Below are 20,257 nucleotides of genomic sequence, written 5' to 3' on the forward strand. Positions count from 1 at the left end.
AAATTGTGCATTAAACAAAATTGAAAAGATATATCAAGATTTTTCAGAGGCTTTAATGTCATGGTGCTTTTGTGAATCTCCAAAGCAGAGACGTAGTATGTATAATTTATATTACAACTTCTTTTCCAGAAGTATTCATTCTACCAATAATTATTGACCATCTACTATGTGCGAGACTCTTTATTATTTTAAATTATCTTTTCAAAGTGTGACAATATGGCTACATATTGTCTCTGTGACACTAATATTATGATAAAAAGTAAGGTAGGTTCCTCTTAATTGGCTTCGGCCTAGAAGAACGAATATCAGCTAATTTTTTAAAAAAATATCATTCACAGTCTTTTGCAGTTAGAGTATAACAGATACTGCAAGATGGAATGAAGTGATTTAATCCCTCACTTCCCCCCAAATCTGTCTTACCATAAGGAATTCATACTAAAATTGCCATTACTAAGTGGACTTTTCTTTTAAGTTGTCATGTGTTTTTTAGGCCATTCTTGGCTATGACATTCTCTCAGACTTTCCTTGTTATTTATTTATTTATTTTTAATTGAGGTGAAATTGACATACAACATTATTTTAGTTTCAGGTGCACAACATAATGATTTGGTACTTGTATATACTGTGAAATGATCACCACCACACTAGTTAATGTCTGTCACCATATACTTAAAGCATTTTTTTCTCTTGTCATGAGAACTTTTAAGATCTTCTCTCTCAGCAACTTTCAGTTGTGCAATACAGTATTATTACCTATAGTCACCGTGCTCTTCATGGTGGCTTGAATACTTTATAACTGGGAAGTTTTGTACCTTTTAGCTCCCTTCATCCATGGGAGTGGACGAAATGGGTAAAGGGAGTCAAAAGGTACAAGCTTCCAGTTAGTTTTCTAAAAAGAATCTAAGTGAATTTGAGTAGCAATTCTCAAACTTCTTCACCTCAGCACCTCTTCACATTAGTAAAAATTATTGCAGTCCCTTTGTTTTTGTGGATTCTAATCTATTCATATTTCCCATTTAAAAATAAAAACAAATTTTAAAATATTTTTATTCATTTAAATATAATAAACTCATTCCATATAAGTAAAATTTTTTTATAACAATTATGTTCCTAAACAAACCAAATTTGTGAGAAGAGTGGTATTGTTTTACACTTTTGGGGATGTTTAGCGTCTGGCTTAATAGAAGGCAGATTTTTATATCCACATCTACATTCAGTCTGTTGGAACATCACATGTCATGTGGCCTCTGGAAAACTCGCAGTACACTCATGAGAGAATGAGACTGAAGAAGCAAATAACGTCTTCATAGTTTTCATAATTTTTTTTTAAAAATTTTTTGGTCGCACTGCGTGGCATGCAGGATCTTAGTGCCCCCGACCAGGGATTGAACCCGTGTCCCCTGCAGTGGAAGTGCAGAATCTTAACCACTGTACCGCCAGGGAAGTCCCTATTCATAATTTTTACCAGAAAAATCCCTAGGGGTCCCCAGGACACACTTTGAAAATGGCTGAACTAGAATATTTCGGTACTACACTGAGAAATTTTTTGTAACTTGATGACCTAAATATAAAGTGAAAAACTAGTGTACTTTTTTTTTCTAATTTAATTCTCTACATTATCATGCAAATATTGTCTGTTTACTAAAGACTTCCAGGATGGATAATAAAAATATAGCATTTTATATCTTGGTTTTGAATGTTAGCATAAATTAAGCAGTACTTTGAAGTTGTTCCAAAAAGTGCTCAAACTTTGTAGTTGGTAGATTTATTTTATAGTCAAAACTTGTTTCATTTAACAGTTGGAATTTGGCCTTTCTGTCTGTGAGGTTTTTGGTATAAATAAATTATAAAATTCAGCATAGAAATCATGTAAGTGTTTTTAGATTTTGTAATGAGAATATGAACTGTCAAGTTTCTTTAATCCTGAACTATTCTGGAGATTTTTAAAAAATAATACCGAAGATACAAAACGTTTATTATATTTGTAGTTGGATGATTTTTTGTTGTTTGAAGTTTTTGAAAATTGTTAAACTGAAACATACCATTTTAGGTTATAATGCTGTAGGTTTTTTCATTGTTCAGTATATGCACTGACTAGCATCTCTTAATTTATAACTTCCTGTATTTAGGTTACATTAATTCTTTAGCATTTTTCCTCCTCAGTGGGTCAAATCATGGTTGGGTAGCTATTTTATTCTGTGAGTCAAGTGGTTTCACAGAATAAATGTGAACTTTTCCCCCAAGTAAAATGAAATGTTGACTAGCCAGACAAATTACCATATTTTTTAAAGTTTATTTACTGTAAAGAATTGTATCACTTTATTTAGCAAATATTTTATATGTCTTCTACATAATAGGTGAAGTATTACAGACATTTAGCACCTGATCACTTGCTGCAAATATGTCATCGACTAGGACCTCTTCTTGAACAAGAAATTCCACAAAGTGTTCCTGGAGTACAAACTTTATTAGGAGCTGGAAGACAGTCCTTGCTACGCACAAATAAAAGTATGAAAAATTTCTATTAGAATTTAGATGTTTTTTTTCTCACTTCTCGTCTTTGTGTCTTATCTTTGTATCCATTAAAAATGTATGTGTTTAATAGGCTGCAAGCATGTTGTGTGGAAAGGATCTGCTCTGGCGGCGTTGCATTGTGGAAGACCACCAGAGTCACCAATTAACTATGGTAGCCCACCCAGCATTGGTGAGTTGTTTGAGTTCATTACCAAGTTGATATCCTCTTGGTAAAGAGCTTTTGAAAACAAAAATGTTTTTACTTGCTGTGAAGTCAGAGAATTTCATATTATGTACGTTAGCATTCAAAGAGGAAAAAGCTCTCAGATTTTTTTTCTTACGTTAGTAATCTGTAGTGAAGAAGTCATAATAATGTGTAATTATGGATTGTATATATTGTACCTATCTAAGCTAATTAGCTCATTGGTATTTTTACAAAAAATTGTTTACTGAGATGTATATCATTAGGCTGATTTAATGGGCAACTGTTATCATAATACAGATCAGTTGTAGTGGTGGAAAACAAAAGTAGTTTTGTTATTTTTATGAATAGTCATGTATTTTTTTGGCTTTAAAACTTCAAAGGAGGAAAACTGATGCAGATAGGTCTTCCTCTTGAAATGGCCTCTGGATTCATCCCTTTTACCTGTACTGCTAAAAGGCCCTTGTCTTTCCCGAATTACTGTAGCATCCTTCAAACTGGTATTGCTTCAGGTGTCTTCTCCCTCTCTCCCTTTCAGGTCGTCCTGCATAACACTGTAATGTTAATCTTATTTAATATGTCACTCTTCTGCTCAAGGTGGTATATGAGGTAGCTTGTGCTATTTTAATGGTGTTGCAGTTCCTCTACCACCAAGTCTATACTTCCGACTTTCAGAGACCTTCATGTTTTAATCATAGCCTCCTCTCCTATCCCTACCCTCCTGCCTAGCCAGAAATGTTATTCTCCCTCTTTCTTCCACCTATCCAAATTATACTTATTTCTTCCTTTTCTGGATAATTACAGTCAGTATTACTGTTTTATAATTCATCAGTATTACAGTTTTGTATAACTTTCATTTAATGTTTATATAGAATATCTTTTTCTGCTGTTTTACTTTCAACCCTTTTGTATCCTTTTATTTTCCATATCTTAAAAAATAGCATAGAAGTCATTTTTTAAAAATACAATATGACAAATTTTGTGTTTCATCTGGGACATTTTGTCCTTCATATTACAATTATTGATATATTTGGGTTTAAATCTAACTGTTGCTGGGAAGATGATCTCTTTTTCTCTGGTTGCTTTTAAGATTTTCTATCTCTCATTGGTTTTCTGCAGTTTGTGCTGTGTCTTCGTGTCAATTTTTTCTATTATCAAGCTTGAGATTTATTAGGCTTCTTGAATTTAATGTCTTTTGTTGGCATTGGAAAATTGTCAGTCATTATCTTTTAAAATATCATGTCTGCTCCATTCTCTGTTCTCTCCTCTGGGACTCCAGTTAAACAGATGCTAGACTTTCCCACTTTTTCTTCTCTCTTACCCTCTCTTTTACGATTTACATCTTTTTGTCTCTGATGCATTCTGGATAGTTTTCTCTAACCTGTTTTCCAAAGGTATGCTATGTTTGTATGGTGGGTAATCATGGATGATTTTTTTTTTTTTAAACATACGATTGTCCTGGTTAAATAATGATTTCTGTATAGTCTTACTGTAACGAACAACTATTAAAACAACAAAGGATTTGAGACACTAGAGTTTATTTTCACTGGGAACACTATGCTAGGAGGTAGAACAGTTTTCTTGAAAGAAGGGGAAGGTAAATTTAATAGGAGCTTCCCCTCTAGGGAAAAGTTTATCCTCTTTTTGAAAAAATGCAGATCCATATAATAAGGGGAATATGTTCCGTTGTTCTTTCAACACATTGTCAAGCAACCCTGTGGTAGGCAATGAAAGTGCAAAAATGATTGATAGTAAATAACTTCCCTCTTAACATTTGCTATGTGAGTAATTACCCTGTTCCAGTCACTACTCTAACCATTTTCCATTTATTTTCTTTTTTAAAACCTTAAATGGTCTGTAGGTAGGAAATATTCTTACTTTACAGAGAAGGAAATTGAGGCATGAAAAGGTTTGGTGACTTGACCAAGGTTACACATTTAGTGAGTCGTGAAGCCACAGTGACTCGCATTATGCTATGCCTTATTCTCAGTTAGCTAATAGTAACACTTGGCTACTCAAGAAAGTTGGTATTAGTCACTTTTTGGAAAAAGATACCAAATATTTATAAAGTCAGATAAAAAATTTTAGGCCAGGTCATTAATGGTCAGATCAGTAAATATTGCTGACATGGATATAGGGGATGTAAATATGGCAAAAATATCTTGAGTTTTGTGTCACATCAGAGTGACACAAGTGGTATATTGAGGTAATATATTGCGGTAATAGAATTAATTACCAAGCAGGTAATTGTACCTTTCTGAAAGAGTTTTATTTCATTTTTAAAGTTTACGATAAATTTTCTTGCCATTCAAATTTTCAGGAAAATGTTCTTTATATTTAAAAAAACACTTGTACTAGAATGCCAGTTTTACCTGCTTTCTTTTTTTGTACTCACACATAGTTTTTGACATCTCTAAAGAGAAGCTGGACTAATTGAAAGGACTCTACTTATTAATAGTCATAGTTTAGTGTCGTGTCTCTAATAGTCATAGTTTAGTGTCGTGTCTCGTCAGTTCACCTTGGTGACAATCTTGGATGTCCTGTCATTGCTATAAAAGTGTGACTAGATGGTAATGGAAAGAAAAATTCATTAGGCTTTTTGGCAGAATAGTTTGCCTGCATAGTGATACAATATATCGTTTCAAGTTATCACAGAGTATGAGTCAGAAGATTTTTTTTTTTTTTAATATGAACGCTCGTATCTTATTTTGTTGATTCCTCTGCCATTTTCTGTCTGGCTACCTCTAAAAATTTTCCTTACTCTTTCCTTGGTCAATGTAGTATTACCAAGGATCAATGTAAATAAGAAAAAAACCTTAGCATTGTAGTTTTTCATAAAATATGGGTTGAAATGTTTAATGTAGATTCAGATATTTAAGTTTTGATACATTTGGGAAACAGGGTTTTGTTTTTTTGTTTAACAAACTTTTAATTTTGAAATAAGAAATTAGTTGCTGAAAAGTTGCACAAAGAGCTCCTGTATACCCCTTATGCAGTTTTCCCGAATGTTATAGACCTACATTACCTGGTATTGCTTAAAACTACTCCACCAACATTGGTATGTTATTATTAACTAAACGCCAGACCTTATTCATATCTCACCACATTTTTCCACTAATTACCTTTTCTTGTTCCAGGATCCAGTCCAGAATACCATACTGCACTTAGGGTTTGCTCAGTTTTTTAAATTGAACTTTTTGCTGTAACTCAGAAGATTATTTAAGTTCAGGGTGATGGTAAATTGGATTTTCCTTTCTTAGATTTTTTTTTCCAGTAAGGCCTATATATTCTGTTCCAGTCTTTTGAATCTGTTTTCCATTACCATTGCCATAGCCACATGTTGGGCCTTGGTACTTTTTGCCTGGAGCTCTACATCATTCATTCACTTACCAAGTAAATATTCAGTCCCTACATTATATCTGATACTGGGTTAGATCTGGAGTTGCAGGATAAAGAAGAACATGGCCTCTGCTTCCCTAGAACTTACAGGTTACCTGATCTCCTGCCTCCAGTCTTGTTTCTCTACCCTAGGATTTCGCTCTAAACCAGGGTTTCTTAACCTCAGCACTGTTTACATTTTGGGCCACATAATTCTTTTTTGTAATCAGCTGTCTTGTGCATTGTAGGATGTTTATCAGCATCCCTGCCTGTATCCGTTAAACGCTAGTAGCAATTCCTTTCCTGAAATCGTGACAACCAAAAATGTCTCCACACATTCCCAAATGCCCCTGGGGTAAAATTGCCTCCAGTTGAGAACCACTGCTCTGAACTTTCTAAAATGCAAATGTGATCATGTCATGCCTCCTTTTCCCCAGTGATTTTGAGTAGTCTCGACTCTGTAATGTGGCTCACAAAACTGACCTTTTCCCACCTTTTCCTCACCTATACTTTGTGCTATAGCTTTGTGTAACTATTGGGCAGTTCTTAAAATCAGCCATTTCTCTTGATCCCTTTCTCTCTGCAGTGTCCCTCATTCTATGAACATTTATCTATTCATCCTTTAAAACCTAAATGTAGCCAGGTAGGATTAAGTGCTTATACAAATCTCTACTGTAGCTTTTATCACATAGTCATGGCTGTTTATTTACTTTTTTTTTTTTCCTACTATACTGTTAGGTTCTGGAGGTTGGAAATTATGTTTTAGTGCTCTGTATACACCCAACTCCTCAACATTAGTAAGTATTAAATAAAGAGGCAATAGGTAATTGATGTAATTGGTGAACTGCAGTGGGACAAGAAAAGTTCAGAAGTGGTAGGGGGTAAAAAACAGAATAGGTGGTTGGAAGAAGAGAGACTTGGTCCAAGGATAGCTTTGAGGTAAGCAAAACCCCCAGACACTGATTTTTAGGAAATCAAGGTTTATTAGTGAACTGGGTTATCGATTCATTACACTTGGAATATTAAAACCCATACCTGTATAATTTCAAAACCAACTCTTGAGTTTATCTCAGTGCTTTCTTATCCTGTTTTATTTTGTTACCTGCTTATAAATCCTGACTACTTTGTACCTCCTATTATTTGATGTAAATTGTGAAAATTGAACTGAAATTCAGTCTCAGGGCAGGAGAACCAAAGTGGTTGGCTCCTTTCCAGCCCTTTACAACCTCCTTTAATAATGTTTTCGAAAGCAAAAAAACCAAAAGATACTACCAGTCCGTTGTTATCACTAGTTTCTAACAATTTTCTATAGAAGATATGTGAATGTGTACTTGGCATGGCCACGTTTATTTTCAGAGGTACTAACAAATCTCTGGTACTGTCCCTTCTTACCTCCTTACCCATATTATGCCTGTTTTCAGATATAGTTTATTCTGTATTTATTTGCCTATGATAAACAACCCTACTTCAATAGTAAGTGACATGGTGGGGGGAGAAAATAGGAAAGGAGATACTTAGATACATTAAGTCTGTTTTTAAAGGTGAATGTGGAGATTCATTTAATGCATGTTTATCTTGTGGGAAAGATTGTATTAAATTAAAGCAATCATTTGCTAATTGCCTTGTTTGCACTTTTCTTAGGTTTACCATGTTAGCAAAGTAAACTTTTTATCTCTAGATTTTCCAGTTTTCATCTTTTATGTTGTTTTGCCTAGGTACTTCCATATGTTTGTTATTTTACTTGTTGCTTCTGCAGCTCGGTTGCAGTCTTGGTGAGTGGAAATAAGGAGTATTAGGGAACCTGCTTCTTAAAAATGTATGTGTGGAAGGAAACAGCTTTGCCTTGAAAAACAGCTTTACTACACAAACATCCAATTAATGCTAAAAAGCCTATACAGTAGTTCCCCTTTATCCATGGTGGATATGTTCTAAACCCTCCAGTGGTTACATGGAACCGCAGATAGTACCCATCCCTATATATACTATGTTTTTTCCTATACATACATACCTGATAAAGTTTAATTTATAAATTAGGCACAGTAAGAGATTAGCAACAATAACTAATAATAAAACAGAACAATTACAACAATATACAGTTGACCCTTGAGCAGTGCAGGGGTTAGGGGCTCTGGCTCCTCCATCCCCTGCAATTACGTAGTACTATAGTAAATATTTATTGAAAAAATCCTAATATAAGTGAATCCGTGTTGTTCGGTGGTCACCTATAATGTAATGAAAGTTTTGTGAATGTGGTCTCTCTTTCTCAAAGTATCTTATTGTACCAATTTAATGCCTTTTTTTTTTTAACCTCAACCAAGCACTTATCACACAGTGTGGCTATAATTTTTGTGGTTTGAAGTGCAACAGCAAAACTAGCACAAATTTCTTTTTCCTTCTTCACGATTTCACGGATAGAATATTGTTACTGTAGATTTTAGCAACCTCAGCATAGGATTTTTTCTTTCTTTTTTTTTTTTGCCCACGCCACTTGGGTTTGCAGGATCTTAGCTCCCCCCGATGAACCCAGGCCCCAGCAGTGAGAGCACCAAGTCCTAACCACTGGACTGCCAGGGAATTCCCGGGATTTTTTTTTTTTTTTTTCTTTCCTTACTCACTTGAGAATTTTCACCTTTTCACTTAAAGGAAGCACTTTACAGCTTCTCTTTGGCTTATCCGAATTGCCTGCATTACTACTCTTGCGCTTTAAGCCATTATTAGTAAAATAAGGGTTACTTGAACATAAGCACTGCAATACCAGGGACAGTCAATCTGATAGCCCACGCGATCTGATAACTCAAATGGTTACTAAGTGACTAAATGGCCAGGATATACTGGGTAAAGGGATGATTACATCCTGGGTAGCATGGACCTGGAGGGGGAAAATTTTTTCATCATGCTACTCAAAGTGGTGTGCAATTTAAAACTTAGGAATTGTTTATTTCAGGAATTTTCCATTTAATATTTTCGGACCGTGATTGACTACAGGTAACTAAAACCATGGAAAGAGAAACCGTGAATAAGGGGGGACTACTGTACATTAAAAGGCGTTTTAAAGCTTGTCCACATTTCTGGTTTTCTCTGCGGAAAGTAGTTTGAACAAAGGCAGCAAATATTCACTTAAAATTAGGTATAAATCTTGACTCTGCTCAAGATGTGTGGCCTTAGGCAAATTGTTTAACTTTTCAGCCTCTCAACCTTCTCATCTGTAAAACGGGGATAATATCTACCATATCCAGTTATTTGGAGGCTTAAATGAGTTAGCAAAGTGAGGCACAAAGCAGGTAACAATAAATGTTACTTTCTTTCTGTAATTATCATTTAGCAAAATGAATTATTTTGCTCATAAATCTTGAGTACGTTTTTAAAGAGAAGGTTCTTTTCCCTTCTCATTTTCACTGTTATATTTTGCCATATTTCCAATATTGTATTTGACTTACCCTGCAACTGCTGATTTCTTAACATATGTGGCACTGGGCTAGGATCTGGAGTTGTAGGGTTAATTTTTTACTTATGTGACTATATTTCTTACAAAACTATTAGAAAGATTGTTTTATGTTATTATAAACCTTTGAGCTTCAGCATATAATGTCTAATTTAATATTTGGCATATAATTCAGTAAATCATAGGATTCTAATAATCTGTGGTCTCTTTCCTGTTCATTTATTCTTTCCCTGATATTCTCTGTTCAGTCTTGTTCCTTTTCCTGCCTTCTGTACGATCCATACATTAATCTTTAGTTAGGTGTTCTACTCATCACTTATTTGAATATATTTATTTCGATCTGTTTTTTCTCAGTAATCATTTTTTCTTCCAGAACTCATTTTCTTCTGCGATTTTAGTCTTCTGCTTTTCTAGTTCTATAGTTTTATAATTTGTGTTGTTCTTTAACAATTTCTGACTTAGCTATATATGTATATATACTTTTTGCGGGGGTGGGGGTGGGAGGGGGGTCTTGGTTTTTGTTTTTTAATCTGTCCCCTGGATGATACTCACTTATTTACATTTGTTTTCCTGACTACTTTTAGGGTCTGGAAGGTGGAGGTTATGTTTTATTGTTCTTTATAGACCCAGCTCATCACCATTAGTAAATATTAAATGAAGAAGGATATAATTGCTGTAATTGATGAACTGGGGTGGAACAAGAAAAGTTAATGATATTCAGGTTTTCACTTGTCACAGGTTTTTGTTTTGTTAACTCTCTTCTCCCTACCCCCTCCCCAGCCCACCTCTTCTTTTCTTTGCTTCCTAAGAACAGGTAGCTGTGAGAGACTACTAAAATGTATTTGCATTTTTGGTTTTTAAGGGAAATAAAGCTAATGTTTATTATGCCAAAATACCAAATATATAAAATAGACATTATTATTTACATTTTTTTCTTTTGCTTAAATTTCTTTTCAAATTATGATTGACCAAAAAAGGGGAAGGCACTTTGAAGAATGACAGTTTCCTTGGGTGAGTTTAAATTGTTGCTCTTGTAGCTGTGTTTTCTTTTCTTTTGTAAATCATAAGATGAAATTTGTTTTTAGGTTATAGATGTGACGAGAGGTCTTCTCCCCCCAACCCCCCACCCCGCCCCCCCTGTGATGTGTCTGGCAACTAATTTCAGTAGTAATTAGGAAGCACTGGCCATTGCCTTTTTTACTTTGCATCATATATTTTTCCAGATTGATTATTGGGTTTGATGTTAAATTTCACAGCTGTGTAAGTGAAGCAAGTTATTATATTTTCTTCATAAAGTCTCTGTTTATTTTGAATTTCTTCAGGGAACCTTTGAAGTTAAGGATTAAACATCTTCCTAGACATCTTGAAAACTGGGAAGTCCATGATTAGGCTGAGTAGATATTTACATAAACAGCAGCAATTTGTTCAGCTCCTTAAGGGAGATGTAGGGGGAAAAATGATCTCCCACAAAAGTCTTAAAAATAAAAGAAAAACTGTTCAGTAAAATTTGCTTTTATAACATCTGAAGATTTGACTGTTTAAGGACAGTCAGTATAGATGTTAGCACATAGTACCTTTGAGTTTACAAAACGTTTTGTTTTATTTGCTTTTCATAGTTAACTCTGCAAGATATCCCTACTTTATTAATGAGAAAACTGAAACTTAAGAGAGGTAGTAACTAACTGAGTTATATCCCTGGTTATTTTGTTTCTCATCTTCTTATGCACTTAACTTTTATATCACATTTATATAGCACCTTTTTACCTGTTCTGTGAAATTCTTTATCCATTAGTCTTGTTACCACCTGTGTCCGTTTGTTGATTTGGGATAGGAGCCTTTTGAATTATGCCCCAGTATAAGAACTCTAGCTAGAAACAGTAAAACATGGTGTGTTCTCTCAAGTTTATATCTTGCCAGATAAATACTTACATTTGAGAGAAAATAGTTCCTTGAGAAAACCTTTGTAATCTTGTTGGCGCACTGATTTAAGTTTTTCTAAAATGAAATTTTGTTTTTGGAACCCTCTGATTTCTTTTGTAAAATCAACTTTTGCTTTTAGTTATATACCTTCTGATCTGTTCTCTTTGTAGTCAAGAGATAAAACTGCAGTTATCCCAAAGCAAGTCTTTTACTATATTACTCCCACTTCTTTCTCCCTAAAAAACTTCAACTTATTGTCCTTGGGAAAGAGCCCAAAATGCCTGGCATAGCTTAGAAAGCACTTTGCAGTCCGCCTTGGACCTTCTTGGTCTCTCCCTTTGACGCTTGCCCCTTTGTGCTCCGTGTGCTTGTCACACCTGACTTCTTTATGTAGCTTGAGTGTCATGCTCTCTGCAGCTTCAGACCACTGCACATGCTCTTCCCTCCACCTAGGCAGAATATTCTCGCCTCCCACCAACATTCTCTGGCTGTTCATTTTTCAGGTCTTAGTTTAAATGTCAGTGTTTTAGAGAAGTCAACCCTGACTCCCTGATATCCTCCTGCCCTATATGTTTAGGACCCTCTGCTGTATATTTCAAGATTTCCCTGTACCTTCTATTTGATGACACTTATCATTGTTATAAGTCCTTGTTTCATGTCTTTCTTCCCTGCTAAACTGCAATCTCCAGGACGGTAAGTTCTGTCTTTTCTTTTTCTGTTACATCCTTTAGCTCATACTTGGCCCATATAGGTGCTCTATAAATGTTTGTTGACTCAAAATTGAGTGATTAAAATGTTTGGGGGGAAAAAAAAAACTAACTTTTTATAAAAAATGAATTTTTATTGAAATAACTATTAAAATATTTTAAAATATTTAAAACTGAAAATATTATACCATTGTAGTATTTTCTGTATCATCACACTAGTTTCCAGGAAAGAAATGAGGAGGAAGAATAATACAAATCAAGCAATTGTAAAATTCTAGTAAATTACCATCCTAGTAATTGTAATGTCTGGTTTTTTGTTTGGTTTGGTTTTTTAGTGCTTATTTTGGTATTTGGTTTATGATATTTTTTGCTTAACTCTTGAAATCATTTTTTCACTTTCTGTATTTTATTTCAGTTAGTATTTGAGTTCTCCTTTTCAGACATTATTCTTATTTGTGATATCCGCTAAATCTTAAGAAACACGGTGTCTTTCAAATGGGAGTTACAGCTAAACATTGAATTGAATATGTAGAGATTTGGAGGGCAGCTACTGTGCATACTAATTATTTTAGATACAGTTGTAAAATAAGGAGAGAGGCTGTCTTGGACGTTATGTCACCTAGGTAATTATTTCCCTTTACTCTTGCATTCTCTCTTGCCTCCCCCCTCCCCCCTTTTTTTTGTGGACAGAAAAGCTAATTACAGGATTTTCCTTCAAATGTTGCAACCCCTTGTACTTTAAAGTTGGGACTTTTGTTCATTATAGTTACTGTTACAGCATTTTATTTGTCTTGTTCATATGATGGTTCCTTACTAGTTACTGGTGTAGTATGATAAAGAGAGGAGATGGTGCTGTAGAAATAAACCAACCTGTGTTGAATTATTTCCCAGATTATCTCTGGCCCTCAACTTATGAATATTTGGTTGTAATTTCCTACTAATATCTATATTAGTAACCCCAGAAGAATTATTGTGTCGAGCTTTTCAGTTGTGGCTCTAAAGAGAATTAAATGTTAGAAGTTCCTCCTTATATGATTCCTTCCCAAATAAAATTGAACCTAAACTACCTTTGACATCTTTTACTTTAAAAACTTAATGGGAAAGATTTTAGAAACAAAACTTATAAACAAAATTGATGGCCCTTTGTATTTTATGGCTTTCGAATCAGACTAGATGTGAATTCTTTGTAGCATGTCATTCAGTCCATTGTCAAATAGGCAATGGTTATTCTCTGTAGTGTAGTATACATTCAAATACTTTAATATACTTAGTCTTTAGCGTTTCTTTTTTTATGATTAAATGAATTTAAATTCCTTGCATCTTTATCCCTGGACCTGTTTTTATCAGTCTTGAATTTATGTTAATCTCCTTAGACAGTTCATATTTTTCATATTGCTCTTTTGACCTCCTCGAGGTAGATTGAGCTATACTTTATTTAATAAAAAATTAATCAGGATGTATATATGCTCAATAGAGAAAACTTGGAAAATAGAACAGCTCAAAAATTAACCAGTCTCACTGGTTGTCTGTTATTAATACTTTTGCATGTTTCCTCTCAGTCTTTTTTTCTAATATTTGTCTACCTAGCCAGCATGGTAAGAGTGCACTCTTTGGAATCAAACAGCCTGAATTCAAACCTGGGCTTCACCTCTGGGAAAGTTACGTTTTGTCCTTCAGTTCCGTTATTGGTAAGGAATATCCCCAGTAAGGGGATAATAGTAGTAGCCGTGTTAAAAGATGTGTGAGGATTAAATGAGAATATACGTAAAGTTCCTTGAACAGTGCCTGGCATGTAGTAAAGTACTCTGTAAATATTAGCTATTATTTTCCAGATCTGCTACACATCATAATAGTTTTCCACAGCTTTTTTTTCTCCCCACCACAAGCACAGCAGATAAGACTTTTTTTCTATCAGATTCTTGAAGTCCCAGTAAGAACCTCTCTCTCTAGCTTCAGTCCCTGGTGACTTTCGTCTTCCTTTATATGCATTTTCTCAAGATATGTGATTCTTGGCTTTAGCATAAGTTCTTTTTTAGAAAATTATATAGCTGTTTTTTGTGATCTGCACGGTTGCATCATCTCCTTTTCATTCCAACATTTTTGTGATTCTTTAAAAAAAAAATAAAATTTTATGTATTTTCATGCGTTAGCAAATACCTTATACCACACAATACTTTAATTCATGGAAATCACCAACACCATATAGAGACAACTTTTTGGACTTGTAGTGAATTTGGAAGGTTATTTCTATAGAAATTGCCCTCTGAGTGTCTGATCGTGGATATATGTGGCAGCATTTTGTTGGGAAAACTAATTATTGTCTAAAGAGGTAAATCATTTTGGAATTTGTTTTCACATGGTCTTGCTTACATGTTTATCATTATTTTTGTACAGGCGTACCTCAGAGATATTACGGGTTGGGTTCTAGACCACCACGATAAAGTGAATATCACAATAAAGCAAGTCACACAAATTTTTTGTTTTCCCAATGCATATAAAAGTTATGTGTACACTGTACTGTAGTCTTTTAATTGTGCAATAGCATTATGTCTTAAAAAAAATGTCGATGTCTTAGAAAACAATGCTGTTGGAAAAATGGTGCCAGTAGACTTGCTCAATGCAGGGTTGCCACAAACCTTCAATTTTTAAACAGAAACAAAACGCAGCAGTATCTGCAAAGCGCAGTAAAGCAAAAGCACAGTAAAATGTTTGTAGTTCACTTAAATTTAGTTCTGTAGGTTTCCAAACTTTGGAGAGCCTTTATTAACACAGATTCTGGAGATTAAAATAAAATCTAGGTACTGATTATCCAGAATCCACTCTCTTTTGTACTTTAATTTAGGAACTGTTTTTATGGTTATTAATTATAAGTTACAACTATTTTTGCATTTTATTTACAGAAACTCTGGGAGCTTTCCAGGTGTTTCCTTTAACCAGAATCAGAGAAATAAAATTTTCAAAATATAGTACAAAAATGAATCTAATAAAGAATTTTTAAAAAAATTAAAATCTTCTAGTAAAATACTCTGATGTTCCCTATCTGAGTACTCTTTTTTCTGTTATCAGAAAAGGGTCTAGGTTGCACCTTCTGAAATTACGTATTCTTTCTTCTTTTTGCCTCCTCATTTAATTCTTCTACTGCCACAAACATTAATTCTCCACGTTTTGGTGTCTACAGCCACATGCCTCTCCTTGCATTCATTATGCTGCCAGCAGGGCTCTGCTTTCATGTGCTGGCAAAAGTTGTAGGCCCTCGTCCTGGGCCCTCCAGTTCTGATTGTTAAGGGGGAACAGCTTTCCTGCACTGGTCTAGATATTGTACAGCATGTTACGTTGTTTATAAGAGTTAAAACAACAACAGCAAAAAACCCTAACTTGTGCATTTTTGTTAATTCATAGTAATTTTAGTTTTTTTCCCCAATTCATCTTTTTTAACAATGGCTAATTTTGATCTTGGGTAATTTATTGCAGTTGCACCATGTGCCCTTGTCAGTTTTTGTTTATTGATTGATTGATTGGCCACACCATGCGGCTTGTGGGATTTTAGTTCCCCGACCAGGGATTGAACCTGGGCCCTCAGCAGTGAGAGATTGGAGTCCTAATCACTGGGCCGCCAGGGAATTCCTCCGTTTTTTAAAGTACTTAGCAGGATGGTCTTGGAGGATATTATGCTAAGTGAAGTAAATCAGAGAAAGACAGATACTGTATGATGTCACTTATATGTGGAATCTAAAATAATTCAACAAACTAGTGAATATAACAAAAAAAAAAAAAGTAGACTCACAGAGAGAACAAACTAGTGGTTATCAATGGGGAGAGGGAGGGGGGAGAGGCAATGTAGGGGTAAGGAATTAAGAGGTACAAGCTTATGCATAAAGTAAGTTATAGGATATATTGTACAACACAGGGAATATAGCCAATATTTATAATAACTATAAATGGAGTATAGCCTTTAAAAATTGTGAATCACTCTATTGTACACCTGTGACATATAATATTGCATAACAAGTATACTTCAACTTTAAAAAATGGAAGAAAAAAAAGGTACCTGTCAGAAGGAGGAAACCTTTTGGAGGGAGGTGATAATATTTCTGCTTTAGTTCTTTCTTATTTGCAGAGATTTTGTCACATATTTTTCTAATATGCTCAAAAATGTAGTCACTAAGGTTATTGCAGATGCTCTTTTCTGGCAGCTACCCATTTTTTCCCCCGTGAAACTTGGTTCAAATGATACAGATCTGTATAGTGAGGAAAACTGAGGTAAATCTGCTTATGTTTATCTTTTTCTAAAATCATCTGCATTGAAAACTTCGGCCCAGCTATAGGACCAAAGTACCGTGTTCCTGGATAGACAGATGTCAGTTGTTTATAAGTGAATGAAATTAAACTTATATTTCCAACAAAGCAGTTTTTTTTTTTTTAACTTTTCAGTAGTCTTCAAATTAGATAATAATAAATCAGGAGTAAGGTTTTTTAAGAGGACACATGAAGAAGAATAGCCAGATAAAAACTAAAATGCCATTAATTATAAATTAAAAATTTTGGCACTGGCATATAAATAGACATGCCATCAGCAACCTAGCACAGAAATATATATAAGATAATTTAATAGGATAGAGAAGGATTAGTTAGTGAAAAGACTGGAACAGATAGTTGATTAGGGGAATCTTTAGAGACTCACCTAGTAACATACACTAAAACTCCAAATATATTAAGTAGTTAAGTGAGAAATTTAAACCACAAAAAAGTAAAAGAAAATGTAAATGGGTATTTATTGTACCATTGGCTGGTAGAAGAACCTTCATATTAAAGTACTAGAACAAGTTACAGAAGAAAAGAAAAATATTGATAGAATTGGCTATATAAGTGTGAAATCGTGAGGTGTCACAGAATAGCATAATATGAAAACCAAGTATATTTGTGGAAAATGTTTCTGGAAGTATAACTTGAGAAATCGAAGTAGAGAGAGAGTAACTTGCTTAAAATCTCCACAGTGTCAAATTTAAGTACAAGTCTGTCAAACTTAAAGCCTAGCTTTTACTTCATTAAGGAATATGGCATAGCTATATTAAAATGCTGTTTATGAGGGAAGTCTCTGCAAAATTTTATGTGATTGCTTTAGGTGGTAGAGTTATGTAGACTTTATGTTCTTATTTTCTACATTGAGTATACATTAGTATTATGATTAAAGAAATAAATCAATTCTTGAAAAATTTGGTGTGAACTAGGAAGAAATGGCTTGTGGGGGAATTTTATTTATCATTTTATTACCTAGAATGTATCCACAGAAGTAATAGTTAAGACCCTACTGGCTAGATATATCTAGTTATATACAGTAGTTACATCTAACTTTAAGAAATCATGGGCCTTTTGTTTATCTTTAGTAATTAGTTCTGTAGACTTGTGCACGTAGACTTTGCTTCAAAGACTGTTCTGAGTGATTTGCTACAAATGACACTGTTCACTATTTTGCTCCTTTTCTCTCTTCAGAGAGACTGATACTTCAGATGGATAATAGTGATTTCTGGAAGTTTTATTTCACTTTACTGGTCTGTTCCCTCAGAAAACATTGAGTAAATATTTTTACCTATCCCTTTCCCTCCAAATTAAGTAAATTTAGCAGGGCAGTTGAAATGAAGAACTGTTTAGAGATACTTTGAATCTATAATCTGTCCGATAAAGAAATCCATTTTTGTTTTATTTCCTAAACCAAATTGTTTTATTGATGTGTAATTAATTTATTAAATCCACCAACTATATATTATCAACAAAGTGCCAGCCATCATTGTCAGCTTTTAGGCTAATCAAAGAACAAAACAGGTAAAAAATCCTGCTCATGTGGAGCTTATTATGTTGTAGTGGGGGGAGGCAGGAAATAAACAGTGAACATAATTAGCAAGTAAACGGTGATAAGTGATGGAAAAAGAACAAATACTAAGCTACATAGAGGGGGATCAGGAGTAATGGGTGGTGGTAGGGGGTGGGTTGTAATTTTCAATAGGCTGATCAGGTTCCACTTCATTGAGAAGGTGACAGGCATCTGAGGAAAGATTTGAAGGAGGTCAAGGAGTTAGCTATATGTGGGAAGAGTTTTCTGGCCAGGGGGAACAGCCGGCGCAAAGACCCCAAGTCAGGAGCATACCTGATGTGTTGGAAGAATGGGGGAGATTAGAATGTTTGGAGCAGACCAAGTAAAGGAGTCAGAGAGGTGTAATGGGGGACAAGATTATGCAGGGTCTTGGTAGGCTGATGCATAAGGAATTTGGTGTTTATTCTGAATCAAGTGAAGAACATTGCAGTTTTGAACACAGGAGTGATACTATAGGGCAACCAGTTAGGTCGCTTTTAAAATTAAAATTTTTAAGTTTAAAATTAAGATTCACTCCTTAATAGAGGAGATGACATTTAAACTGGCCCTGGAGGGTAAGAAAGAATTTGCCAAGTGAAGAAGATAGAGATTTGCTTTGGCAGGCTTAATTTTAACAATATTTCACATCACCATACTTAATGAAAATAAATGTACTTTTAAACCAAAGTCATACATGTTACTTGATTTAAGGTTAAAAGTATAATAATGTCATATAAAGAACTTATTCCTTTGTGACCTCTTATATCTGTTTAACCATGCTCGTTTTAAAAATTGATGTTCTAGTTTAATAAAATTTAAGGAGTTCCTATAATCCAAGAGATATTTCCTTTTCACTCAAAAATCCAATTAGTCTATTAAGAGTTTCTTTTGAAAGTAAATGATTGCCATTTGCCTTTCTGCCATAAAACTGTAAATTTAATTGAACCATCTTGTGTTTCTTCTTATTAACTGAGATTCATTTATATACTTTTTTATTTAAAAGGCTCTACCCTCAGTTGTAGGAAATACGAATAAGAATAAGACAGAATTTCTGTCCTTAAGGTACTTAAGATCTGGTAGGGGAGATAAGACATGATGCAAATGGTGTAGTTAGAGAAAATGTGAGTTCATTGAATGGGAGTCCTACAACATCCTCCTCTCTTCGTTTATAAAAATTCTCTACCTGTTTGACCTGGTCAGGCCATCTTCAAATCCAGTCTCCTCAGTTGAACTTCAACTGCTGAACCATACTTACATTTTCTTCTCTAAATCCCTGTATCAAGTTTGAACCACCAACTTATTACCTGGGAACTCCGCATACTATATGTCATATCTTTTAGTACTGTTGTACAAGTTTGTAAATTGGGTGAGAGCAGGGACTCTGCTAGGTACCTTTTCCCTTAGGATGCAGTCATAGTATAGATATCTAGTAGTTAATTGGTAACCAAATATAACATAGGGTAGCGTGGAATATAGTTTTAACTATAAATGTATTTCACTTAATGTTGTTTCTGAAAAGTTTTACTTGAAACGTTGACTGTAAAGTAACTTTTCGAAAGGGATGTTCTTTTTCTGTCGATTCTTAAAATGAAAATAAAGATTTAATCCGAGTTTAGGTAAAGATTCAGTAAAAACTATGTTTAAGAGAGTAGTAACATTTTCTCTTGAAGGAAGTATTTTTTGCTTTATCAACTCTGAATTATAAATAGTCTTTATAACAAATTCATCTAAAAAAATTCTGACATATGTAAAAGTGCCTGATCATCATTAAAATAATGGTTTTGATTTTGTAGTTATCTCCAACAATCATTTTTATTCCTGAACAGTGTTAAATATTTTTTTAAAATTTGACATTTTGAGAATTTTGTAAATTTTGTATGGAGGGAATTAAACTACGTCTTGGTAACGCAGCACTGTCAACATTTGTGTTACATGTCATCACTTATTTTCTTATAAAACAGACAATAAGTGAGATGTCATTGATCCTTAGTGTTTGGATAAGATCATTTGAGTTCTCCTTTGGCAGGACAGTTGATGCCTGTGGTTTTGTGTGATCTTTGCTCCAAATCAGTTTGGAGCCAAAGCACAGGAGGATGTCTTTCACCAGGCCATTTCTATGCATAAGGAAAAATGTATCAGGGTTTATTAGAAACTTACTGAATCACTGTTATTGTATAACTAGTTTAAGCCTAAATATGCTAATTAACAACTTTCAACATTTGTCTTAGATATCGCAGATGTTGAAA

General features: G+C 34.2%; 1 protein-coding gene across 4 annotated transcripts in view; it reads left to right on the forward strand.

Moving 5' to 3' along the window:
• The window catches only part of LOC118904894 (pleckstrin homology domain interacting protein), a 125,419-nt gene that overhangs the window by 12,174 nt on the left and 92,988 nt on the right, over positions 1-20,257 (forward strand). For all 4 annotated transcript variants that reach the window (XM_036870994.1, XM_036870995.1, XM_036870997.1 and 1 more), the window contains exons 5-6: positions 2,358-2,508; positions 2,606-2,704. In XM_036870994.1, the coding sequence (XP_036726889.1) occupies positions 2,358-2,508; positions 2,606-2,704 (250 nt within the window). The remainder of the gene's footprint in view (positions 1-2,357; positions 2,509-2,605; positions 2,705-20,257) is intronic.

Source organism: Balaenoptera musculus, chromosome 12, assembly GCF_009873245.2.
Source record: "Balaenoptera musculus isolate JJ_BM4_2016_0621 chromosome 12, mBalMus1.pri.v3, whole genome shotgun sequence".
NCBI lineage: Eukaryota > Metazoa > Chordata > Mammalia > Artiodactyla > Balaenopteridae > Balaenoptera > Balaenoptera musculus.